This window comes from Bufo gargarizans, chromosome 3 (genome assembly GCF_014858855.1).
Source record: "Bufo gargarizans isolate SCDJY-AF-19 chromosome 3, ASM1485885v1, whole genome shotgun sequence".
Classification (NCBI taxonomy): Eukaryota; Metazoa; Chordata; class Amphibia; order Anura; family Bufonidae; genus Bufo; species Bufo gargarizans.
Genome location: NC_058082.1, coordinates 503206314 through 503233768, shown reverse-complemented (window position 1 = coordinate 503233768; position 27455 = coordinate 503206314). Strand labels below are relative to the sequence as shown.

The 27455-nt window shown below is 44.5% G+C and overlaps 1 protein-coding gene across 1 annotated transcript in view; it reads right to left on the bottom strand.

The window, feature by feature from the left end:
• FKBP6 (FKBP prolyl isomerase family member 6 (inactive)) overlaps positions 1 to 23408 on the bottom strand; it is a 44506-nt gene extending 21098 nt beyond the window's left edge. The window contains exons 1-5 of the mRNA XM_044285780.1: positions 23376 to 23408; positions 23186 to 23303; positions 18674 to 18763; positions 8710 to 8912; positions 8509 to 8628 (exon numbers count right to left, since the gene is read on the bottom strand). Coding sequence (XP_044141715.1) covers positions 8509 to 8628; positions 8710 to 8912; positions 18674 to 18763; positions 23186 to 23303; positions 23376 to 23408 — 564 coding nt within the window. The remainder of the gene's footprint in view (positions 1 to 8508; positions 8629 to 8709; positions 8913 to 18673; positions 18764 to 23185; positions 23304 to 23375) is intronic.
• Between the last annotated feature and the right edge of the window lie 4047 nt (positions 23409 to 27455).

Sequence of the window (27455 nt, the reverse complement as noted above, 5' to 3'; positions counted from 1 at the left end):
AAAAATATATTTTGAACTAAAAGGTGTGCTTTTGGTGGATTTTGAACTAATGGAAGTCTGGGGATTACATTGTTATGGGGGAATCTGTGGCTGACGCGCTGTTATGGGGGAATCTGTGGCTGACGCACTGTTATGGGGGATGTGTGCTGTGATACATAGAGCCATGAGGGGGACCAGCATAAGATGCTATATGTGTGGATGACACACATAGCATCTTATGCTGATCCCCCTCATGGCCCTGTTTCACAGCATTACATTATTAATATGTGTCCCATTACACTCTGCGCACAGCAGTTACAGTTATGCGGGGTGGGAGGAGGGGCTGAATGCTGGCAACGCACGGCGGGGTCCGGTGCAGTTACTGTAGTACACCAGGCCCTGCGCACAGCAGTCTCTTTGTATGTAAAGTCTATTGTTATAATGCTGAAGCAGTCGCTCTCCTTTGATAAAACTAGCCTAATCGCCTGAAACAGTACTTACTCTATAAATGCAGCGGTCCGGCCGGCGTATGACGTCAGTCAGTCACGCTCCTCCCACTTCATTAATGAAGCGCTGTGCAGCATACTGGCCTGCGAAATATCAGTGTCAGCCATGTAAAAATGACACCATCACTTTATAAGACACACTGCCATTCCTCCCCCCCCCCCCAAGCCAAAAATACAGTACTAGTAGGAAAAGGTGTGTTTTTTCTGCGGACAAATGGGACATTTTATCAATGTATATCCATGCATTCAGCGTCAAAAAGAAAAGGGGACGTCTAGTTCCCATCTGACTCTTGGAGGGGTGAGAGGGGAGTCAGAATGTGCATTTGTCTTTGACTGGTAGTACCCGATTTCTCCTGACTGCCAAGGTGGCCCTAGAGTCAAAGACTGTGGGGATTGAGGTGTTTATTGACAGTGGGGCAGGGGTGAATCTGATTGATGGTCAGTTCGTCTGTATGCACAGGTTCTAACAAAGTGCATTAGAGAAAGACGTTTTTGCCGTTGATTCTGTACCTCTAACTCAGAAGAGTTTGTCTCAGGTGGTGCATGACATCCAATTAAGAGTGGGTGACTTTCATCAGGAGTTCATCTCTTGTTTTGTGATGGAAGGTTTCCCTTCTCCGTTGGTTCTGGGTTTACCGTGGTCAAGCAAGCATAATCCAACCATCAATTGGCAAGCTAGACAGATTCAGGATTGGGGTGATTATTGCATTGATAATTGTCTGAATACGTCTTTTTTTGCTTTAACCACTAAAACATTACCCTCGTTTATATCGTCTTTTCCAATGTATTGTCTGAAAGTGGATGCCAGGATTTACCTCCGCATTGGGAATAAAATTGTCCTATCGACCTTATTCCCGGAGATAAATTGCCCAAATCTAGGTTGTATAACATTTCTGGACCTGAAATAGTGGCCATGAGAGAGAGTATATTACCGAGAGCTTGGCTAAAGGACATAAGACCTTCCAAATCTCCCTTAGGCCATGTCTGGATTTCTGTGAGCTTAAATCGGATTACTGTCGGTGATCCTTACCCTCTTCCTTTGATTCCTGATTTGTTTAACCAGATTGTTGGTGCCAAGGTGTTCTCCAAGTTGGATTTAAGGGGGGGGGGGGGAATATAATCTGGTCAGGATCAAGGAAGGGGATGAATGGAAGATGGCTTTTAATACTCCAGAGGGTCACTTTGAGAACCTGGTCATACCTTTTGGGTTGACCAATGCTCCTGCGGTTTTCCAGCATTTAGTGAATTACATTTTTCATCACCTGGTGGGAAGATTTGTTGTCGTGTATTTGGATGACATACAAATTTATTTTACAGACATGGAGACTCATCAGGATCACGTTAGACAGGTGTTACAGATCATAAGAGATAAATTGTATGTAAAATTGGAAAAGTGTGTTTTGCTGTGCAGAAGGTGCCGTTCTTGGCTACCTGTTGTCATCCTCGGGTTTTCAAATGGATCCAGAGAAAGTCTGTGCTGTATTGGACTGGGACCGACCCGAAAATCTGAAGGCTCTTATGCAGTTTTTGGGGTTCACCAACTATTACCGAAAATGTATTAAGAACTATTCGACAGTGGTGAGACCCTTAACTGACATGACTAAGAAAGGGATGGATGTCTCAGTGTGGTCCAATTTGGCATTGCGAGCCTTTTCTGCGGTTAAGGAGTGTTTCGCTGCTGCCCCTATTATGTCAAAGCCTTTCATTGTGGAGGTTGACGTGTCCGAGGTGGGGGTAGGAGCAGTCTTACCGCAGGGCCTGTCACCCGGCAAATGGCGCCCATGTGCATTTTTCTAAAAAAAAAAAAAAAAAAAAAAAAAAAACTCTGCCGCAGAGAGAACATACGATGTGGGTAACAGAGTTGCTGGCCATTAAGTTAGCTTTTAAGGAATGGCGTCATTGATTGGAAGGGGTGATTCATCATATCACTATGAAAAGATCACAAAAACCTGGCTTACCTGGAGTTGGCTAAACGACTGAACCTAAGACGAGCCAGATGGTCTTTGTTTTTCACCAGATTCAAATTTCATTGTCACTTATCCTGCGGTTAAGGATGTCAAGGCAGATGTCTTGGTGGTGATTTTGAAAATCCAAGTCAGATACTGTCGGAGGGGGTGTGATATCCGCTCTATACCCTGACCTAGAGGTGAAGGTGTTAGAGGCTCAGGGAGACGCACCAGATTCTGGTCACTCTGGGAAATTGTTTGCTCCATCTGAATTGCATCACAAGGTGTTTGAGGAACATCACTGTACGGTTCTTACAGGACACCCTGGGAACAGAGCCACTGCTGAGCACATTTCTCGTAGATTTTGGTGGCCGGGGTTGCATAAGTGTGTTGAGGACTATATGTCAGCCTGCAATACTTGTGCACCAGCTAAGGTGACACATACTCGACCTTCCAGATCTCTACTTCCGTTGCCCATCCCGTCCAGACCATGGACTCATTTATCCATGGATTGTATCACTGATCTGCCTAATTCTTCAAGAAAGAGTTATTCTTGTGATAGTTGATCGTTTTAGTAAAATGGCGCACTTTATAGCATTGCCGGGCCTACCTAATGGTAAAAGTCTTGCACAAGTGTTTATTGATAACACTGCAAAACTACATGGCATTCCCTCTGACGTGGTCTCAGATAGTGGGACTCCGTTTGTTTCCAAATTCTGGAAGGCGTTCTGTACTAGACTGGGGGTACAACTTTCCTTTTCTTTGGCTTTTCATCCTCAGTTGAACAGACAGACGGAACGCACTAATCAGTCTGGAGACTTACTTGAGATGTTTTGTCTCTGAGAGCCAGGAGGAGTTGCCATCATTTTTGTCTTTAGCACAGTTTGCCATAAACAATCGTAGACAGGAGTTCACTGATAAGTCGCCGTTTTTGGGGGCATATGGGTTTCACCCGCAGTTTGGCACATTTTCTGGATCTGGTTATTCTGGTATTCCTGAGGAGGAATGTTTTTCCGTCACCATTGTCATCTATATGGCGGAAAATTCAAAATAAGTTGGGCAACAAGTATAAACGTATGGCTGACAGGAAAAGTATGAATGGTCCGGAACCTAAGAGTGGTTGATTCTGTGTGGCTGTTCACAAGAAACATTAAGTTTAAGGTAGTTTCTTGGAAGTTGGGTCCAAGGTTTATTGGTCCGTAAAAGATCACTGTCATTATTAATCCTGTAGCCTTTCGTCTTGAACTTCTTCGAGCTCTAAAAATTCATGATGTGTTTCATAAATCTTTGTTGAAGAGATATGCTAAACCTTTGGAACTGTCTTCCCTGCCAGCCGCTCCTGTCATGGTGGACGGGAGTTTGGAATTTCAGATCACTAAGATAATTGACTCTCGAGTTCTCCGTAGATCCCTTCAGTATCTGGTTCACTGGAAGGGTTATGGACCATAGGAGAGGATGTGGGTACCAGAAACCGACGTGAATGCCAGTCGTTTGGTGAAAGCTGTCACGGACGTTCCTGCGACAGGTACCAGGGGATCAGCGAGACTGGCAACACGTAGTTTGATCTGACAGATTCCTTGTGGATCAATTTGTGTCTGTGTTGTTTGTGGTAATGGGCACACCCCTTTGCCTCAGGTGTTGCTTACAGTCAGGTCCATAAATATTGGGACATCAACACAATTCTAAAATTTTTGGCTCTATACACCACCACAATGGATTTGAAATGAAACGAACAAGATGTACTTTCACAGACTGTCAGCTTTAATTTAAGGGTATTTACATCCAAATCAGGTGAACGGTGTAGGAATTACAACAGTTTGCATATGTACCTCCCACTTGTTAAGGAATCAAAAGTTATGGGACAGAATAATAATCATAAATCAAACTTTCACTTTTTAATACTTGGTTGCAAATCCTTTGCAGTCAATTACAGTCTGAAGTCTGGACCGCATAGACATCACCAGACGCTGGGTTTCATCCCTGGTGATGCTCTGCCAGGCCTCTACTGCAACTGTCTTCAGTTCCTGCTTGTTCTTGGGGCATTTTCCCTTCAGTTTTGTCTTTAGCAAGTGAAATGCATGCTTAAATCGGATTCAGGTCAGGTGATTGACTTGGCCATTGCATAACATTCCACTTCTTTCCCTTAAAAAAACTCTTTGGTTGCTTTTGCAGTATGCTTTGGGTCATTGCCCATCTGCACTGTGAAGCGCCGTCCAATGAGTTCTGAAGCATTTGGCTGAATATGAGCAGATAATATTGCCCGAAACACTTCAGAATTCATCCTGCTGCTTTTGTCAGCAGTCACATCATCAATAAATACAAAAGAACCAATTCCATTGGCAGCCATACATGCCCACGCCATGACACTACCACCACCATGCTTCACTGATGAGGTGGTATGCTTAGGATCATGAGCAGTTCCTTTCCTTCTTCATACTCTTCTCTTCCCATCACTCTGGTACAAGATGATCTTTGTCTTATCTGTCCATAGGATGTTGTTCCAGAACTGTGAAGGGTTTTTTAGATGTCGTTTGGAAAACTCTAATCTGGCCTTCCTGTTTTTGAGGCTCATCAATGGTTTACATCTTGTGGTGAACCCTCTGTATTCACTCTGGCGAAGTCTTCTCTTGATTGTTGACTTTGACACACATACACCTACCTCCTGGAGAGTGTTCTTGATCTGGCCAACTGTTGTGAAGGGCGTTTTCTTCACAAGGGAAAGAATTCTTGGGTCATCCACCACAGTTGTTTTCCGTGGTCTTTCAGGTATTTTGGTGTTGCTGAGCTCACCGATGGGTTCCTTCTTTTTAAGGATGTTCCAAACTGTTGTTTTGGCCAAACCTAATGTTTTTGCTATCTCTCTGATGAGTTTTTTTTTGTTTTTTCAGCCCACTGATGGCTTGCTTTGACAGCTCTTTGGATCTCATCTTTTTTATCTCATCTGTTTACAGCAACAGATTCCAAATGCAAATAACACTTGAAATGAACTCTGGACCTTTTATCTGCTCATTGTAATTGGGATAATGAGGGAATAACACACACCTGTCCATGGAACAGCTGAGAAGCCATTACTTTTGGTCCCTTAACAAGTGGGAGGCACATATGCAAACTGTTGTAATTCTTACACCGTTCACCTGATTTGGATGTAAATACCCTCAAATTAAAGCTGACAGTCGGCAGTTAAAGCACATCTTGTTCGTTTCATTTCAAATCCATTGTGGTGGCGTATAGAGCCAAAAATGTTAGAATTGTGTTGATGTCCCAATATTTAAGGACCCGACTGTACGTGGTCATTTTGCCTACTCTATTTATTGTGGTTTTTTTCCACCATGCTGTGCAGTTTATAGCTTCAGTCTTGTTTTGGATTGCTGGTGTTTGGATCTCGGCGGAGTTCCTGTGCTTCCTTAGCCATTTGAAATTAAGTGTCTTCTTCCCCTTTTGGGAATTGTTTGGGTTTCCTTGTGTTGCTTTTTTCCCTGTCATTTGTTTTGGCCTGCTACAACCGACACCGCCTGCTACGATTACACTGATCATGTGTCACGGATGTTCCGGTCACAGGTACCAGGAGATCAGCGAGACTGGCAACACGTGGTTTGATCTGACAGGTTCCTTGTGGATCAATTCGTGTCTATGTTGTTTCTGGTAATGGCTACACCCCTTTGCCTCAGGTGTTGCTTGTGTGGTCATTTTACCTTCTCTATTTATTGTGGCTACTCCCACCATGCTGTGCGGTTCATAGCTTCAGTTTTGTTTTGGATTGCTGGTATTTGGATCTCGGCAGAGTTCCTGTGTTTCCTTAGCCATGTGAAGTTAAGTGTCTTCTTCCCCTTTTGGTAATTGTTTGGGTTTCCTTGTGTTGCTCTTTTTCCTGTCATTTGTTTTGGCCTGAAGGAGACTCCCGTTATTCCTACCGTTTGGAGGAGCAGGTTGTCTCTTGCCATTAGTTCCAGGGTCCTACAGGGTGAGTTAGGACTTTAGATTCCTGTGTATGAACTCACCCACCTCTGGGGTCAGTTCATACTTGCAGACAGTCAGGACTTTGATTAGGGTTTTTCTAGGAGGTGACCTGCACCTTTAATTAGTTTCCAGGCCTGTTCCCCCTCACCCCTTTCCCTCCTACGTTCAGTGTGGGTTTCCCTCCCACACCTGAGCATGACATCATGTATTCCACCTTCCCATACGTACTACTGGGCTCCAGCGCAGATCATCCACTTGTTCTGGGGGGTACAGCAAGTGCCACAACTGTTAAATAACATCACATATGGATTATACAAACACACATTTCTAATGACCTGAGCTCCCCTGTATTAAATTTGATTGCTTCTATGGAAAACTTTTAATATAGCGTGTTTTGAGATATTTTCTTTCGGCTGGTTTATTCAAGATTATCACAACCTGGTATTTTACGGCATTTATATCTAGAGTGCCAAATAACTTTATGTTATCAAAAAAAAAAAAAATTCTGGGAAAAAAATAAATAAAAAAATAACAAAAAAAAACACAAGCCCTGATCTGGCTCTGGAGAATAGAAAAGTATATTTTTTTATAAATCTTGGAAAGAGCGGACTAAGTGGTTACTGAACGGGTTAAAATCCACAGAGTTCTACTAAGCATCATTTACTGAGCTATACTTTGGAGGCAGATTTTCGATGTGGATTCCACAGTGAAAATCTGCAAATGATTTGCAGCTATTCCGCAGCCTGAACAAAGACATCAACAAGGTTTTCAAATCTGTCAACCAGTTGAATCTCCTAGCTGGATGAAGTATCCTTCCAGCACTGCTCTGCCTGCATTATGGTTCATGCACATGACCGTGATCGGCCTGGGAAACACAGTGGGCCAGATTTATCATGACTCTGACAGCTCACTCCACTTTCACATATGGCTAAAGTCAGTTTTAGCCAAGTCAAATTTATGAACGGCCCTTTAAGACTGTAATAAATGTGGTTTGACGGTAGCAGTTTATCCGTCAGTAAGCAGCTTTACAAAAGTCGCACGTCTTTACGAAAAAGTCGCATGTTCTATTAAAAAGTCTCATAAGATAAGCATGGTCCTCACTGGAGTGAAATTGCGCAATTTTTTGCGACTTTTTTAATAGTCGCAATAGTAAATCTGTCTAGAGATTAAATTTACATAAGAAAACACGCCCACTTTCAGAAAACTGGCGAGCATAGTGCAGAGCAGAAAAAAGTCGCAAATTTTTGCGAAGTTTTAGTGATTGCGCAAAAATTTGCGACTTTTTCACTCCATTATTCTGACTTGAGCTAATGATAAATCTGGCCCAGTATGTTTGTCAGCTGCATCTCCCAGGCCAACCGCGGCTCCCCTGACCCTATCTGGTCACGGTGCAATTGCAGAGTGTTCAAATCATCATGTGAGTACACAGGAATACCCCCCCCCCCCCCCCCGATCAGATAGAGAGTGACTGTATCATAAATTCTATGATGCAGTCAGTTCGGGTCACGGAAAACACACAGCTGGCCAACGGAGATGCGGCCAACATACGGTTGTGTGCATGAGGTCCATAGTAAAATTCCAGCTCACCTTTAGTAGATTTAATCAGCCCCTGGTGCACGGAACAGATAAGTAAGTCCTTTGGTAGAGAAACAATGATGAATGAAGTTCCAGCACTGCAAAATAATTGTTGTCGCTCTTCTCTTCACACTCCAATACCAGTTTATGCGTTTCAGACACTTAGTCCTTAGTCATATCCCAAGTAAATGCACATGAGACAGGTCCACTGTGGAATGATGCGGCATTCAGAACATAAATGCTACAGGTTTGCTGCAGATTTTACCCTCAGCACTGCAATAGCTCGACATGGACAAAGCAGTGAAATTGCATGAATTGAAAATCTGCACATTTAAAATCGGCACGTTATGTGCCAATTCTGTCGCGGACATTTTCTGCAGTGTCCAAATTAGTTTTTTTATTTTATCAACTTAAAATGGTATGGGTCTACAGGAAAATATTAGTAATTTTTTTTCCCCATTGCCGTATCAGGACTGTCATCACTGCTGTATGCCTTTGCAAACCATCCTGCCGAATGTACTTACTACCCCTGCAGTGCAACTTACCCGTTTATATCTATCTTTAGCATCATAAAACCTGTTCCGTTTGAAGAGGTAGTTTCCAAACTGCCTTTCCGTAGTAGCCGTTTTCAGGACCTTTTCAATGGGGAATGCTGACTGTTGGAGCTGCAACAAAAAATGTTTTCCTACTTACACTGCTTTTAATGAAAATCCAAAAATAATATAGTGATTACCTATGAGGCATACCGGAGGTAAATTACAAAATTCATCAGATTCTGCTGTATCCAGGAAGTCCAATAACTCTATTTCAAAAAGAACGGTGGCAGCGGGCGGTATAAGAGGAGGACATCCCATTTCCCCATATGCATATTTTGGAGAAAAAAGGAACCGAGACAGTTCTCCACGCTGCATGGTCAGCAGACTGATCTCCAAACCCAAGAGGGTGATGTCTGCAAGAAGTGAAACAAATGGAAACAATGAAATATAAACTTCTATTAATCACACCGCTAATCATTTTATTAAAGGGTGCCCAATACATCAGATGATGGACTGCTATGCAGTCTAAAGGGGTTTTTATTATGCTGCCAGTCATTTTACCAGAAAAAAAATATAGCACCGCATGCTGCACCAACTTGTAATAATAATAATAATTTAAAAAATGTATTTATATAGCGCCACCATGGGGGCATGGCCTGACCGAGCTCGATGGCGGCTGCTTGAGAACAGAGCTCCTGCCACTAGATCCTGTTTCAGCACTTTTCTAAGCACCACCCGACTAAAGGGATGAAGATTCAACCGAAGGACGCATCTAGATCCACCGCAGAGCAAAGGAGAGACCTCCCGCAGCACACTGACATGGAGAAGTATCTCCAGAAGCCGGCTACTCAGACACCCGCGCGCTCAAGCAAGATGGCGCCGAAGTGTAGCGAGGAGGAGGAAGCGGCCGCAGACGCTAGTGGCGCAGCGGCACTTGATGGATCGCGTTAGGTGAGCAGACCACACGCAGGGGGAGACCCGGCGGCTCTTACCCGAGATTTTTTGGAGAGCGCTCTTTAAAGGGCTTTAGCTCCAATCGCGGCTGATCTAACTACTATAAAGGAAGAGGTCCGCCATATTTGGGACAGAGTGGAGTCCCTGGAGCAAGCCCAAGACACCATGATTGCCTTTAATACTGCAGTTAAAAGCTCACTGGGCTCACACACCAGAGCAATGAACAGCTTGTTACTCCAGATGGAGGACCAGGAAAATAGGAATAGAAGGCGCAACATAAGAATCAGAGGTCTCCCTGAAGCTGATACCAGTGAGAACTTGTTTGCGGTTATGGACTCACTATTCACTTCATTATTGGGCCCTGATAGAGCCAAAGGCATTATAATTGAAAGAGTTTACCGGGCGCTGAGGCCTAAACCAGGACCCTCTGAAAATCCCAGGGACATTATATGTGGCTTACTAAGTTACAGAGATACTGAGGAAGTTTTGCACAAGGCGAGGGAGAAAGGAGAATTAACACTGCAGGGCAGGAACATACAGATTTTCCAGGATTTGGCGGCCTCCACACTACAAAAACGAAGGTTGCTGAAACCGTTGACTGATCTTTTGCGTACTTCAAAGATTCCATATCGGTGGCTATTCCTTTTTGGCTTATTGATCTCTGCAGGGAACCACCGGTTTACTGTCCGTACTCCTGCAGATCTGATACCGTTCTGGGATATGACGGACATACCGCCTGTTGAAGTTCCCTCATGGTTACCAGTGGCATCGGAGGAAGAGTTACCACCTTTACCTAAAATATCGCCCTGGATGAAACCAAAGCAGCAAAGATCAGGCCGTAGCAAGAAGGCAGTGAACAGAGAAATGGACACCTGATCTCAGGACAGATGGGTTGCTGGGGTCAGCCGGGTTTGCTTTACTGCCGTTCATTCTCTAGTTTGAATAACCGTTATGCTGATGCATTGCTTTTCTTGTTTTGTACTAGCCTTGTATTGCGCTATATATATGCTAGGCTTTGATACTCTCTAGAAGTTAGGTGATACTGTCCTAGAGTCATAAGTTATTGATCCTATATAGCGCCACCATATTCCGCAGCACTTTACAAGTTCATAGGGTTCATATACAAAACAAAAATAACTGGATAGTATGCAACTGAAACACTAGGAGTCAGGCCCTGCTCGGAAGAGCTTACAATCTATGAGGAATTGGGGGTGACACATAACGTAGTTGATTGTGATAAGTAGGATTTCAGCCATTATTGAACAGACAGGAGTGGTGCCGGCCGATCTGCTTCGGACTACTAGAGGATAAAGTTTAGCGCAGAGGAGTTGGTGGGGAAAGGTTTAGTCTGGGAAAAATCATTTTAGGTAGCTTGATAAGCCTGCCTGAAATATAAAATTACACTCACCAATAATCACTTTTCCATGAGCCCATGACAGCACCCTTGAGATAGCCCGCCTCCATCCAGGACAGGAAACTGGAACTTCAGTGGACAGCTTCTTAACTGGTGGATAGAGGCCGGGTCCCTCCTTATTTGTGAGACCCTGTCCCAAAACATATACAACTCCCAAAACTCTTTAAATTATGATTTTTTATATTTTTTGGGGGGGAGGGAATAAGTAGCGGGTGCTGTCATGGGCTCATGGAAAAGTGATTACCGGTAAGTGTAATCTTATATTTCCCTTATGCCCATGACAGCACCCTTGAGAGAAGACTAGAATAGAACCAGACTAGGGAGGGATAACAGTCTGTAAAACTTTCCTACCAAAGGATAGTGGATCCTTGGAGTCTAGATCTAGCTTATAATAGCGGAAGAAAGTAGAAGGGGATTTCCAAGTAGTGGCCCTACAGATCTGCTCTAGGGAAGCTTCAGCTCTTTCTGCCCAGGAGGTATAAATGGACCTGGTTGAATGTGCCCCGAATCCCAAGGGGCAAGGTTCCCCTGCCAAGGAATAGGCCAAAGAAATGGCTGCAACAATCCATCTAGATAGTGTTCTGGATGTAACTATCACCTCTGTTCTTTCCGGCAAACTGTACAAAAAGTCTAGAGGACTTCCTCCAGGGTTCAGTCATCTCTAGATACTTTAGGAGACATCTCCTGACATCAAGACAGTAACTTTCCTTTCTTTTTCATTATTCGGAGTTTGGCATAATGAAGGTAGGACGATATCTTGAGATCTGTGAAAAAAAGAAACTACTTTGGGGAGAAAAGAAGGGTCCGGTTTGAATATTACTCTGTACTCCAGGATCTTAGTATAAGGAGCAGAGGTGGAAAGGGAAGAATGGCCACCGTCTTAAAAGGTTAGTAACTTTATCGTCAGATAAACGGAGGCTCCATCATACTGGACAACACTAAGTTGAGGTCCCACGGAGGAGCAGATATTCTGGATATTGGTCTGGTATGACTAACAGCTTTAAAAAAATCTCCTCACCCAAGGATGGTTATCTAAGGTGAAGTCAAAATACGCACTAAGAGCTGAAACATGCAGTTTAAGTGTACTAACCCTTACCCTGGTTTCACACCTAAGCGTTTCTCAAACGCGCGTTTTTATGCGCGTTTTTGTCGCACGTTTTTATGCGCGTTTTTTGTAATAGTAAACGCGCGTTTGGGTGATTGACAGCAGTGTTGTCCAAAGAGTCTATGGCCCAAACGCGCGTCAAACGCCCCAAAAAAAGCTCCTGAACTTGTTTATGCGTCGGGCGTTTTACAGTGCGTTCAAACGCGCTGTAAAACGCGAAAATGTGAACCAGCCCCATAGGGAAGCATTGGTTTTCATGTGTTGCGCGTTTTACCTGCTATTTACCTCTGTGCAGAAGACAAAGTGCATACCGGAACGCCCGAGAAGGTGGTCCCCTAATCCCACACATCAGAACCAAGGTAATCCTGTTTTTTAAAAACTGAGGTGGATAGGCTTTACACGATCGGAACAAGAGGTTAATTAGGGTCAGGTAAATTAGGCTCAGCGCGGTTTCTCTCCCTTTTATAAAGCATGTGTTTAACCCTTTCATAACAGCTATTGCGGAGCTGTTTCTGACACTGCTGCTTTAACACTGTAATCAGCGCCGGTGGTATATCCTTGTATCTCTATTAAGAGTTTCTTTTAAAAAAAATTGGGATGAAGAACTTTTTAGCAGTTTTTTTTCCCTTATTTTGGAATTAGAAATTTTATGTTCTCCTTTATAGGAAAAACCCTTGATTTTTTTATGACCCAGGTCGCCGAACATAATCTGCTGGACTGTCTTTTGCTCCTTAAACTCGTCCGCCTTCATTGTGGCCCTGATGGCCTTAAGCAAGGAGTCCGTGTCTTCATGGAAACAACGCAGGAGCACATGATTTAAAAGTTCTCCGCCCCCTTACCTATCCAGTCAGTAAGAGTATTTGGAAGTGATGCAAAAAGAAAAATTGTATTAAATATCAAATTACATCATTTGACAAAAGGATAACATAATATAAGCATAACATCATATAAAATAAATCCACAAGGGAGGGGAAAAAATTCAGTGCTGTTGTGGAGGTTATTGGAAAACCCAATTACCGGTAAGAGTAATTTCTACTTTTCCCCAGCACCTCCACAACTGCACTGACAGGAGGATTAACAGAGTAATCCACTAGTGGGGGACAACAGCAGCAAGAATTCTACGACCAAAGGATAAGTCTTGATTTTTTTTTGAACATCAAGTCTATAATGGTTGTATAAGGTCATAGGGCTTGCCCACTTTGCAGATCTGGTCTAAGGAGACCGAGGCCAACTCTGCCCAAGAGGATGACACGGCCCTTGTAGAGTGAGCTCTTATTCCTGTAGGAGGAAGAAGATCCTTTTTAATATAAGTTGTTTCAATTACCTCTCTAATACATCTTGATATATATGACTTACTGGCCCAGTTTCCCTTGTTGGCACCTTGATATTGAAGGAAAAGTTGATCTGAGAGTTGAAAGGACTCTGGCTTTCAGGTAAGCAAACACAGTCCTCCTAACATCCAGGTTGTGGAAGTTCTTCTCTTTTTCGGTAGTCGGTTGTGGACAAAAATGAAGGCAACAAGACTTCCTGATTACAGTGAAATCTAGAGACCACTTTGGGAAGGAACGAAGTGTAATGCCTTAGGATTATACGGTTGTCAGTATAGTTAGGTAAGGTGGTCTACAGGAAAAGGCTTGCATTTCCCCAATACTCGCTGTGGTTATTGCCACTAAAAATACAGTTTTGTAGGTTAGTAGCTTCAAGGAAATTTTGTCCACTGGTTCGAACGGATGCTCCATCAATACTGAGAGGACTAAGTTTAGATCCCATGGTGGGATTAGAGAATGGACAGTTGGTAACTTTCTTATGGCCCCCCTAATGAAGCGCTTAATAAGGGGTGAGTCAGCAATTTTTTTTTATCTAAGGCGGCGCGGAGGGCAGATATTTGCACTTTTAGAGTGGTGGGTCGAAGACCTTTGTTCAAACCCGACTGTAAGAATTCAAGTATTTGAGGTATGTCGGGAATAAGATAATTTTTAGGGAAGGACAGGAAGGCTTTCCAGGTTCTTAAATACATTTTTGAGGTAATTGGTTTACGACTCAGCATAAGAGTGGAAATGACCTCATCTGACAACCCTTTCTTTTTTAAGACTGACCGTTCAACTTCCAGGCCGTCAGGTTGAGCTGTTTTCTTTTCTAGAGCAGAGAATGTTCCGTTCCACGAGGAAAGAAGGAAGGACTGAAGCACCCGTGTATGCTCTGAGCCCATCTGACTGACGGGATTGTGGAAGTGAGAAGACCCAGAACTGTCATAATGTTCCTGAGAGAGGCAGTCCTTAGACTGCAGAAACGGGAGATCTCCAATAACAACCTGGTCCCCTTTTCTGTTGGTAGAAAGGACATTAGTAGATGAGAGGGGGAGGGGGGAGATGGAAAGAATTTCTTAAATTCTTTAATAGAATCCGCAATTTCAGATTTCACCATGTTCTTGATACTTTGCATAAATGATGGGGACTCTTCTTCTACCATCTTATTAATACAGTGCTGGCAAAGCAACTTTTTTCTACAAGTTTTGCACTCCTTCCCACGTGTTTTAGAAGTTGCCTTCCTAGGGCTCTTTTTGATATTCTAGGAACAACTAAGCAGAATGGCCCTCTTAGAACAATAATTTTTTAAGGAGAATGCTGGGGATTAACCCACTTACCCCACCAGGAGTACCGATCGTCTATCATGGTTGTCATGGTCACCAGTGCGCTGACCACTCTTCTTCCATGGTAAAGTCCAGGGATGGAGGGTCTTCCATAGACGAGGTCTGCAGACGTCTTTCTCTGGCTGGCTGGCACACTTCCACCTGCGCACTGAATGGGGTTAAGTACCCCCAGGTATGGTCCCGTTGAAAAATCCACCTGCGGCCTTCTGCTCTTTACTTCCGGAACGCCATGTGTTCCAAATACCGGAAGTGGCCGTACGTCACGCTTAACGCAAGAACAAGAGCCACGCTCCGCCCCCTGCCTCTGTAATGCCAATAGGGGATGCGGCCTGCGGGAGGAAGAGGCCCCGGACCTCCTGAACACCGGCAGGAGATTCCGGCGTGACAGTGGTACCTCCTGGGACAACTGGCACTGCGTGCGGATCACAACCCGGAAGGGTGGAATTCCAGACTTTAGGCAGCTCCTAGTGGAGACTTACACTGTACCAGGTAACTCCTATGGATATAAGACAAACACCGACGGGGCCCTGCAGCCTTTGTAGCTCTCTACAGAAATGCGTCCTATCCATAGGACAGGAAACAGGAACTGGTGGATAGAGGCCGGGTCCCTCCTTAAGAAGCTCTCCGCGGAAGTTCCTGTTTCCTGTCCTGGATGGAGACGGGCTCTCTCAAGGGTGCTGTCATGGGCATAAGGGAAAAGATGTGTTTTTAAGGCACGTTTGAAGGTGGAGAAGTTGTAAATTGACCTAGTATTCCGGGGCAAAGTATTCCAGAGAGTAGGTGCAACTCGAGAAAAGTCTTGAAGACGGGAGTGAGAGGTACGAATTATGGAGGCTATTAATCTTAGGTTCGCTAATAGAATGGAGAGCACGAGTAGAGTGGTAGATGGAGATGAGGGAGGAGATATATAGAAGTGCGGCGTTGTGCAGAGCTTTGTGAGTGAGGGTGAGAAGTTTGAACTGTATTCTGTGGTGGATGGGCAACCAGTGAAGTGACTGGCACAGACTAGTAGCATCAGTGTAGCAGTTAGATGGATAGATGAGCCTGGCTGCAGCATTTAGAACAGACTGAAGGGGGGAGAGTTTAGTGAGAGGGAGACCGATTAGTAATGCGTTGCAGTAGTCAAGACGAGAATGGATCAAGGCAACAACAAGAGTTTCCATTTCCACCGTAAGAAAAGGCTGGATTCTGGCGATACTCTTGAGGTGCTGACTACAAAAGCATGTAAGTGATTGAATATGGGGAACAAAGGAAAGATTATAGTCAAATGTGGCCCCAAGACAGCGGGCATGTTGCACAGGAGTTATGATAGTGCTGCAGAACGAAATTGAAATATCGAGTTTAGGCGAGTTAGTAGATGGGGGAAAGACAAGAAGTTCAGTTTTTGAGAGGTTCCGTTTTAGAAACAGAGCTTTTCCCATAGAAGTGAATAAGGAGGTGATCACACATGTGAGCTATCGCTCCATTCACATGGGGAGACCTCCATCTCTGGCAGTACAACAGAAGTGAATGGAGAGATGAGCACACATGTACACAAGAGCTCCATTCACAGAGGGAATTGGAAACCTCTGTTCTTCTGATCACTGGGGACCCCAATCCTTTCCTATGAAAAGATAACATTACGCTTTATGATATATTAGATGTAGGGGTGGGCGATATGGCCTAAAATCTATATTGCGATATAAATTTAAGCATGTGCGATATGTGATATATATTGCGATATATTCTATATTTTGGGGGGGGGGGGATTGTTTAAACTTTTTTTTTTTTTTACTTTTTATTTAATAACTATTAGCCACCTTAGGGGCTAGAACCCTTGTCCTATTCACCCTAATAGAGCTCTATTATGGTGAATAGGACTTCACACTCTCCCTGCTGCCCTGTGCATAGTGCATACAGCAGCAGGGAGCTGACTATGGCAGCCAGGGCTTGAGTAGCGTCCTGGCTGCTATGGTAACCGATCGGAGCTTATATTATTATATAATATAACAATTAATATAATACTTAGAAGAGGGGGAGTAGAAGGGAGGGGCTGTGACCACTGCGCCACCAATAAATATAGTTAATATGCCTGAATACAAACGTAGCCTGCATATGCCGGCCATATCCCATACTTGGCCTCTATTACTGCGCGCCGTGATCCGTCGCAATTAACCGCTCAGGACCTGCAGGGTTAATTGCGGTGGATCACAGCGTGCAGTAATAGAGGCCGGGTATGGGATATGGCCGGCACATGCAGGCTAAGTTTGTATTCAGGCATATTAACTATATTAATTGGTGGCAGAGTGGCCACAGTCCCTCCCCTCCTCCTCCTCTCTGTTCTCATTGGTGGTCAGCGGCAGCCGCACACAGTGGGGAGGGACTCCCTCCTCCTCCACTGTGCCAACTCATGATCACATGGTGCGCGCCGAGAGCGACGCATGCCATGTTCTACCGCGATATGGCGATATAAACAAAATCTCTATTGTTAGCCAAATTTGTATCGCATATCGTCTATATAGCCCACCCCTAATTAGATGCATTAAGACTTTTCAGAGAAAACAATTAGCTTGTCTCTATATACTAGTAAAAATCACACTGTCCACAGCAGCATACAGTTAGATACAAGCTCATTTTTACTAGTGAAAGTCATAGTTTCCTATGCCGAATATTTTCCAAGTGAGTCCTGCAATATAAGTGTATAAGTGACATCACTTCTCTCTAGAAATTAGTCATATGCTAAAGGGGTTCTCCGAAGCTTTTCCTAAATTCTCTCTTTCAGCTTAGGCCTGTTTTACATTCGTGGTAAGCAGATCCAGCAGGCTGTTCTGACCTGCTGGATCCGTGAATACCGGGCGCTACTAAGATACCGTCTGGGGCCATTCACTAAAATGGGGGCAGTCGGAGATTTCACCCAGCAAATATGCCGAGAAGCAGCCGGACAAAAACAGCTGCATATGGCCAATCCTCCATATTTGCTGGGCTGTATATCCTCCGGTCCTCATCATAGTGAATGGGGCCGGATGGTATCTTGGTAGCGCCCGGTATTCACGGATCCAGCAAGCTGTTCCTGGCCAGAACAGCCTGCAGGATCTGCTTACCTCAAATGTGAAACAAGCCTAACCTGTGGAAGGAAGAGAGTTTCAGCAGTACTAAGGGTACTTTCACACTAGCGGCAGGACAGATCCGACAGGCTGTTCACCCACCACTGACTAATAGGGACAGGGGCGGAGCTCCTGCGCAGCACGGCAGTGCGCGGTGAGAGGTCGTCAGACTAAAAAGTCGGACATGCAGTACTTTTAGTCCGGCAGCCTCTATCTTTTAATCCATATTTTTTTTGCAGTACTTTTAGTCCGGCAGCCTCTATAGGTAGGACGGATCCAACAGGCTGAACAGCCTGTCGGATCCGTCCTGCCGCTAGTGTGAAAGTAGCCTTACCCCTCAGTCTCTCAGCCGATTCAGTAATTCTGGTTGTAATCATGTGACCACTCGGCTAGCTGCAGGCTCTTTCACTGAAGTCCTACTGAATGTGCTCCTGTGTCCTCCTGTTCAGCTGCATAATGTATGTGCAGCTGAACGGGAAGAAAAGGAACATATCCTGTCGGGACTTTAGGGGAAGAGCAGACATCCAGTTGGGCAGCATGACTGAAAAGTAAGTACTGCTGAAACTCTTCCTTCCACAGGTTAGCTGAAAGAGAATTTAGGTAGAACCCAGAGAACCCCTTTAAGCTAGCCATACATATTACATGCAATTTAGCTAAACCTGGCTATCATCTAATGTGCATGGGGGCCTCACAAAGATAGTTATAAGAGGATGTAATGATTGAGCAAGTTGGATTTCAATTGTCTGATCCTTTTGTTTTTGGAGAGATAAGCCATTGTGACAGGAGACTGCCAGCGGCCTCCTCCCATCTACCTAATGAGAGCAACAGCTTATGGCCAAACAAGCGGCTGATGGCTTCTGTATGTGTATGGCCGCCCTACACAAGTAACATCCGGTGTTACTACATAAAATATAAAAGAGTTTTTACAGAGATATACTTGTGACTTATACAGTACGTCCTGGGCTCACCTTCACCAAGCTTCATTAGCGGGGGGTTACGTCGAAAGCTATTATTTTCAAATGGTACGTCAGAATGTTCCAAATATCCAGTTAGCTTCACTGCAGAGGTAAGAACAAGGAACCGTGAACGTAAAACAGCAACTTATTGTACTTATTTCCTTGACAGAAACGGACATGAAGGGGTTGTCCGGACATATATATTAATGACCTATCCTCAGGACCACCCAGCACCCCCACCGATCAGCTGTTTGAAGAGGAGGCAGTCCAAGAAAAGAAGATGGAGGCAGCATGTCCGGTATAAAAAAATCCCTTTAATGGGAACCGCCAAGTGAACAAACGTGCAACAGGTTGTGACGTTTCGGCTGATCCACAGCCTTTATCAAACACAATGTGAAATCTAAAAGTACCTGTTTAAATACATTAAAACACACCCACTCACACAGGAGTGGCCAATAACATAGTGAATAAGGTGCTGATGTCATCAAGGATGTGTCCTCTAGTGCTCCATCCTTCCGGTCTGCACATGCGCAGACTGAATAAAAGGTGAAAAAATAAACGAATTCCGGATCCGTTTTGCCGGATGACACCGGAAAGACGGATCCGGCATTTCAATGCATTTTTCTGACTGATCAGGCATTTTTAAGACTGATCAGGATCCTGATCATTCTTACAAATGCCATCAGTTGGCATATGTTTTGCCGGCGACGGAACTGCTTGCCGGATCACTCTGCCGCAAGTGTGAAAGTAAGGCAGTATTACAGAACTGAGCCACCGCACTCTGCACTGCACACTAGCACTGAGCGTGGACAGTCATCCTCCAGAGGTGGGAGCAGCGTTCAGTAAAACTGCTTAACCTCCTAACAATCCCGGTAAAATTGGAAAAACCCTCCCAAAAATGTAAAAAAAAAATAATTGTAGATTTTTTATGTGTCAGTAAATCTTGTTGGCGCACAACTCAGGGGGACACAATTGCATTTTTAACCCCTTAGTGACATCATACATTTTAGCCTTCAAGGACCAAACAATATTTTCTCCCTCTGTGTTTTAGCAGTCATAACTTTTTAATTATTTCTTCTTTATTTTTTTTCATTTTGCGGGATTAGGCTACTTTCACACTTGCGTTCGGAGCGGATCCGTCTGGTATCTGTACAGACGGATCCGCTCCTATAATGCAAACAATGGTATCCCTTCAGAACGGAACCGTTTGCATTATATTTCTGAAAAAAGTCTAAGTGTAATTTGTATTCAGACGGATCCATTCAGACTTTACATTGAAAGTCAATGGGGGGCGGATCCGTTTGAAAATTGCACCATATTGTGTCACCTTCAAATGGATCCGCCCCCATTGACTTCCATTGTAACTCTGGACGGATCCGTTTGCCTCCGCACGGCCAGGTGTCCGCCTGCTGAGCGGAGGACAGACGGTGCCAGACTGATGCATTCTGAGCGGATCCGCATCCACTCAGAATGCATTAGGGCTGGACGGATCCGTTCGGGGCCGCTTATGAGAGCCTTCAAATGACTTATTATTTTATTTTTAGCAAATTTTACATTATTTTGTGTAATTTTCACTGTGTGGTATAAATAACATCATGTTATTATGTGGGTCAGTACGCTGATGATAATGCCACATATTTCTAGGGCTGCAACGATTAATCGATGTAATCGATTATATTCGATAACTGGATTCGTTGTCCACGAATCCAGTTATCGAATAATCGCCGATTCGTTGCTATGCGGGCGGTCGCTGCATCTTTATTTTACCTTTTTACAATGACGCTCCCGCTCCTGTAACAGCCAGGCAGAGCGGACGGCGGCGTAACGTCACTCACTCACGTGACCCGCCTGCTCCGCCTCCTTCATTCATGAGGTGGGCGGAGCAGGTGCGTCACGTGAGTGAGTGACGTTACGCCGCCGTCCGCTCTGCCTGGCTGTTACAGGAGCGTCATTGTAAAAAGGTAAAATAAAGATGCAGACGTGATTAGTCCGACTTATAAGCATCGGGGCCGGGGCTGTTATGGGGAGGGGGGAGGATCTGTCTATGGCACTGCTATGGGGAGGGGGGTCTGTGTATAGCACTGCTATGGGGAGGGGGGGGGGGGTCTGTGTATGGCACTGCTATGCCATACACAGACGCCACCCACAGATCCCCCTCTCCATAACTGCGCCGCCCACAGATCCCCCTCTCCATAACAGCGCCATCCACAGATCCCCCTCTCCATAACAGCTCCATCCACAGATCCCCCTCTCCATAACAGCGCCATCCACAGATCCCCCTCTCCATAACTACGCCGTCCACAGATCCCCCTCTCCATAACTGCGCCGTCCACAGATCCCCCTCTCCATAACTGCGCCGCCCACAGATCCCCCTCTCCATAACTGCGCCGCCCACAGATCCCCCTCTCCATAACTGCGCCGCCCACAGATCCCCCTCTCCATAACTGCGCCGCCCACAGATCCCCCTCTCCATAACTGCGCCGCCCACAGATCCCCCTCTCCATAACTACGCCGCCCACAGATCCCCCTCTCCATAACTACGCCACCCACAGATCCCCCTCTCCATAACTACGCCACCCACAGATTCCCCTCTCCATAACTACGCCACCCACAGATTCCCCTCTCCATAACTACGCCATCCACAGATCCCCCTCTCCATAACTGCACCATCCACAGATCCCCCATAAGTGTCGTCCACAGATCCCCCATAATAGTGTCGTCCACAGATCCCCCATAATAGTGTCGTCCACAGATCCCCCATAATAGTGTCGTCCACAGATCCCCCATAATAGTGTCGTCCACAGATCCCCCATAATAGTGTCGTCCACAGATCCCCCATAATAGTGTCGTCCACAGATCCCCCATAATAGTGTCGTCCACAGATCCCCCATAATAGTGTCGTCCACAGATCCCCCATAATAGTGTCGTCCACAGATCCCCCATAATAGTGTCGTCCACAGATCCCCCATAATAGTGTCGTCCACAGATCCCCCATAATAGTGTCGTCCACAGATCCCCCATAATAGTGTCATCCACAATTTGTTTTAATATGGCCTTTGAACATATTTTTTCAAGTAAGATCATATAAACCTCTCTGTTTTGTAATTTTGTCGTTTTTGCCGATTAATCGTAGAAATTAATCGGCAACTAATCGATTATTCAAATAATCGTTAGCTGCAGCCCTACATATTTCTATATATTTTTACCATTTTTCTTTTCCTCCTGCAGGCTGTCAGCTCTGCAGCTGCTCCCTCATTCTCCTCCAGACTGACAGGGAAGAGGAGGGGGGGGGGGCTGCTTTAGCTACTGATATCTCTAGTTTGGTACCAGCTAGAGATATGGGCTTTGTATTGTTCGAAAGCTGACATTCCAGGCTTTACCAGATACCAGAATGACAGCAATATGTTCAGGATATGGGAAGATATTGTTATGGACTATTGATACAAAATGGATACTTGCTTGTTGAGGACTATGTTTAGCTAAGATGGCGGCCAGGCATTCAGCCAACACCTATAAACTAGAATCTTACTTTGTGTTTTATCATGTGTTTCTTTGTGGTTTCCGTTCAGCTCAAGCAAGCAGTTTCAAAGAAAGAAGTAGTAACGGTTTCACCCACCAGCAAGGGGGGAGGGGGGGGGGGGGGGGGGGGACTTCCTCTTGTCATCAATGTTACAGAAAAGTTAAGAGTTTATAGCCAATAGAGAGGATACACGCCACCTTACACCCCCCCTCTTTCCTGTCCTAAACCTATGTACTGTCTGCTGTTCCTCAAATAAACCAGAGATCCTGTTTTAACTCGGAGCTGTGTGTTGTCTCAGTTTGATCTCTCCGTGCACGTACATTAATTAATTTGGAGCAGTACATCAACCGAACTGGCAGCTTGGCCAGAACCAGAACAATATCACTGATAGAAATCGGGATGCAGTGAATACAGCTGAAAGTGAAAGTAAAAGCAGGTTTTACCCGCGATTATTTCCGACTCGATTTCTAACAGTGATTTCTCCTCTGTTGCTTGGACAAATGCATCTGAAGCAGCCCTTTTTTTAAATTTCCATGTCACTATTTATATTAGAAAAATAAAAATAGGATAGATCATCAGTATCTGATCGGTGGGGCTCTGCCGATCAGCTGTTTAAGAAGGCACCAGTGTTCCTGTGAGCGCCGCTGCCTTCTCTGTGGTTACCAAGTACAGCGCTATTATACAATATATAGTAGATGTGCTTGGTATCGCACTCACCCCTATAGAAGTGAATGGGCCTGAGCTGCGATACCATGTACGGCACTGTGCTTGGTAATCTGCCAGAAGGTGTAAAAATGACGCTAAATTTTAAGCAAGTGAGTGCAAAAGATATTGGGCAGACTAGATGGGCCAAATGGTTCTTATCGGCCGACGCATTCTATGTTTAAAGTCGTAAAAAACCCATTTTGCGGCCTTTTGAAGCCAGAATTCTGGAGTGAAGGCATGATAAATCCGGGCCAGATTGTTTATTCTTTCAGACACCTAAATAGGTTTTAAGCACTTACAAATGACTGTAGCATCAGGAACAACCTTGTCACCGCCTCCGGCTCGTATAACCTCCTTTAAAACGCCTCTGTCTCCCGTTACATCCTGCATCGTCTGTGCCAGCTTCTCATATACAGACTGGAAGGACAACATGAAAAGCAAGGCCAAGGTGAACGTCAGGGTGCAAGCCCTTTACACCACCAAACTAACAACAGAAGATGTGAAGCTCGGCTCTCCTGACATGTCTGCTTTAGTAAACTGAAATATCACAGCAAGAGCTTTCCGTTGTGTCTCTGTTGTTCCTCCTGGAAAGGTATAAATAAAGTAAAGGCGTTGTCAAAGTTAAAAAAAAAAACAAGTCAGCCCGGTGGGTAGGACGGAGTGGCAGTGCTGGAAGAGGCAGGGGATAAAATAGGTCAGTATATGTTCTTGCATCACAAATGCTGCATTTACTATTTTTAATAACTCAGACAACCCCTTTAATAACTGGGTGCCATTCCCCTTTTCAGTGGAGAAGATGCCTACATATTCTGACACTGTGCCATCAGTGCTGCTGACACTTTCATTTTGTGTGGGGACGCAAAAGGAATGAGAATACCCAGCAGTCAATTTATTGATAAATTTCCAGGAGGAATAACAGAGTAACAGCACAGAGCAGATTTGTAAGAAAACATTATTTCATAACACAATTTCCTGGAACAAATATGTCAGGAGCACCAAAGGGTTCTTTTCAAACAACAGAGTCGCCCTTCCTTCAGTACAGCTCTGCCTTACTTCTCATTCATGGGGCTGTCTCATCTGAGACATTGGTGGTATATCCTAGCGATATTCCACCAGTGTCCAACCTCTGGGACCCACACCTATCCTCTGGATAGATCATCAGCATCTGACCGGCGGGGGTCTGACACCCGGGACCACTGCCGATCAGTTGTTTGAGAAGGCAGCGGTGCTGGCAGTAGCGCCGCGGCCTTCTCGCTGTTTACCGCTGGCCCAGTGACGTCACGACTAGTATCAACTGGCCTGGGCGGGGATAAGCTCTGTTCACTTAAATGGAGCTTAGCCCCGCCCAGGCCTGTGATATTAGTTGGGACGTCACTCGGCCAGCGATAAACAGTGAGAAGGTCGCGGCATTCCTGAAGTGCCGCTGCCTTCTCAAACAGCTGACCGGCAGGGGTCCGACACCCGGGACCCCTGCCGGTCAGATGCTGATGATCTATCCAGAGGATAAAGTTCGGGCTTGGGTTATCGAAGAATCGCGTTATGGATCCCGCTACCACGGAACCATAACAGAATTTAGAATCCATAACGCGATTCTTCGATAACCCTAACTTAAAACACAAGTTCGCTCAACACTAATAATCAGTTTAACCACTTCAGCCCCGCTAGGTGAAACCCCCTTCATGACCAGGCCACTTTTTACACTTCGGCACTACACTCCTTTCACCGTTTATCGCTCGGTCATGCAACTTACCACCCAAATGAATTTTACCTCCTTTTCTTCTCACTAATGGAGCTTTCATTTGGTGGTATTTTATTGCTGCTGACATTTTTACTTTTTTTGTTATTAATCAAAATATAACGATTTTTTTGCAAAAAAATGACATTTTTCACTTTCAGCTGTGAAATTTTGCAAAAAAAAACGACATCCATATATAAATTTTCCGCTAAATTTATAGTTCTACATGTCTTTGATAAAAAAAAAATGTTTGGGCAAAAAAAAAAATGGTTTGGGTAAAAGTTATAGCATTTACAAACTATGGTACAAAAATGTGAATTTCCGCTTTTTGAAACAGCTCTGACTTTCTGAGCACCTGTCATGTTTCCTGAGGTTCTACAATGCCCAAACAGTATAACTACCCCACAAATGACCCCATTTCGGAAAGTAGACACCCTAAGGTATTCGCTGATGGGCATAGTGAGTTCATAGAACTTTTTATTTTTTGTCACAAGTTAGCGGAAAATGATGATGATTTTTTTTTTTTTTTTTTTTACAAAGTCTCATATTCCACTAACTTGCGACAAAAAATAAAAAATTCTAGGAACTCACCATGCCCCTCACAGAATACCTTGGGGTGTCTTCTTTCCAAAATGGGGTCACTTGTGGGGTAGTTATACTGCCCTGGCAATTTAGGGGCCCAAATGTGTGAGAACTTTGCAATCAAAATGTGTAAGAAATGACCGGTGAAATCCGAAAGGTGCACTTTGGAATATGCGCCCCTTTGCCCACCTTGGCAGCAAAAAAGTGTCACACATGTGGTATCGCCGTACTCAGGAGAAGTTGGGGAATGTGTTTTGGGGTGTCATTTTACATATACCCATGCTGGGTGAGAGAAATATCTTGGCAAAAGACAACTTTTCCCATTTTTTTATACAAAGTTGGCATTTGACCAAGATATTTTTCTCACCCAGCATGGGTATATGTAAAATGACACCCCAAAACACATTCCCCAACTTCTTCTGAGTACGGCGATACCAGATGTGTCACACTTTTTTGCTGCCAAGGTGGGCAAAGGGGCACATATTCCAAAGTGCACCTTTCGGATTTTGCAGGGCATTTTTTACACATTTTGATTGCAAGGTACTTCTCACACATTTGGGCCCCTAAATTGCCAGGGCAGTATAACTACGCCACAAGTGACCCCATTTTGGAAAGAAGACACCCTAAGGTATTCCGTGAGGGGCATGGCGAGTTCCTAGAATTTTTTATTTTTTGTCACAAGTTAGCGGAAAATGATGATTTTTTTTTTTTTTCTCTTTTTTCCTTACAATGTCTCATATTCCACTAACTTGCGACAAAAAATAAAAAATTCTAGGAACTCGCCATGCCCCTCACGAAATACCTTGGGGTGTCTTCTTTCCAAAATGGGGTCACTTGTGGCGTAGTTATACTGCCCTGGCAATTTAGGGGCCCATATGTGTGAGAAGTACTTTGCAATCAAAATCTGTAAAAAATGACCGGTGAAATACGAAAGGTGCACTTTGGAATATGCGCCCCTTTGCCCACCTTGGCATCAAAAAAGTGTCACACATCTGGTATCGCCGTACTCAGGAGAAGTTGGGGAATGTGTTTTGGGGTGTCATTTTACATATACCCATGCTGGGTGAGAGAAATATCTTGGCAAACGACAACTTTTCCCATTTTTTTATACAAAGTTGGCATTTGACCAAGATATTTTTCTCACCCAGCATGGGTATATGTAAAATGACACCCCAAAACACATTCCCCAACTTCTTCTGAGTACGGCGATACCAGATGTGTCACACTTTTTTGCAGCCTAGATGCGCAAAGGGGCCCAAATTCCTTTTAGGAGGGCATTTTTAGACATTTGGATCCCAGACTTCTTCTCACGCTTTAGGGCCCCTAAAAAGCCAGGGCAGTATAAATACCCCACATGTGACCCCACTTTGGAAAGAAGACACCCCAAGGTATCCAATGAGGGGCCTGGCAAGTTCATAGAATTTTTTTTTTTTTCGCATAAGTTAGCGGAAATTGATTTTTTTTTTGTTTTTTCTCACAAAGTCTCACTTTCCGCTAACTTAGGACAAAAATTTCAATCTTTCATGGACTCAATATGCCCCTCAGCAAATACCTTGGGGTGTCTTCTTTCCAAAATGGGGTCAGTTGTGGGGTGTTTGTACTGCCCTGGCATTTGAGGGTCTCCGCAATCATTACATGTATGGCCAGCATTAGGAGTTTCTGCTATTCTCCTTATATTGAGCATACAGGTAATGAGATTTTTTTTTCCGTTCAGCCTCTGGGCTGAAAGAAAAAAATGAACGGCACAGATTTCTTCATTCGCATCGATCAATGTGGATGAAAAAATCTCTGCCAAAAAAAAAAAATGGAGGGGAAAGGCGTCTGCCAGGACATAGGAGCTCCGCCCTACATCCATACCCACTTAGCTCGTATGCCCTGGCAAACCAGATTTCTCCATTCACATCAATCGATGTGGATGAATAAATCATTGCCGGGATTATTATTATTTTTTTTATATATATATATACAAAGTGTTTGCCAAAGCATAGGAACGCCGCCTCCTCCTCAGCTCGTATGCCTCGGCAAACGTATCTGTCACTGCAGAGGAGAAAATCCCGTCTTGCAGCGCCGCATACACCGACTTGCGTGTAATCTGACAGCAGCGCAATGCTTCTGTCAGAATGCACATCGGTGCTGCAGCTAGTAGATCGGTTGGTCCACCTGGAAGGTAAAAAGACAAAAAAAAAGAAAAAACCAGGCCGCAACGCAATAATTTTATTAACTTTGGAACAGAACATGTAACTTTAACTTTT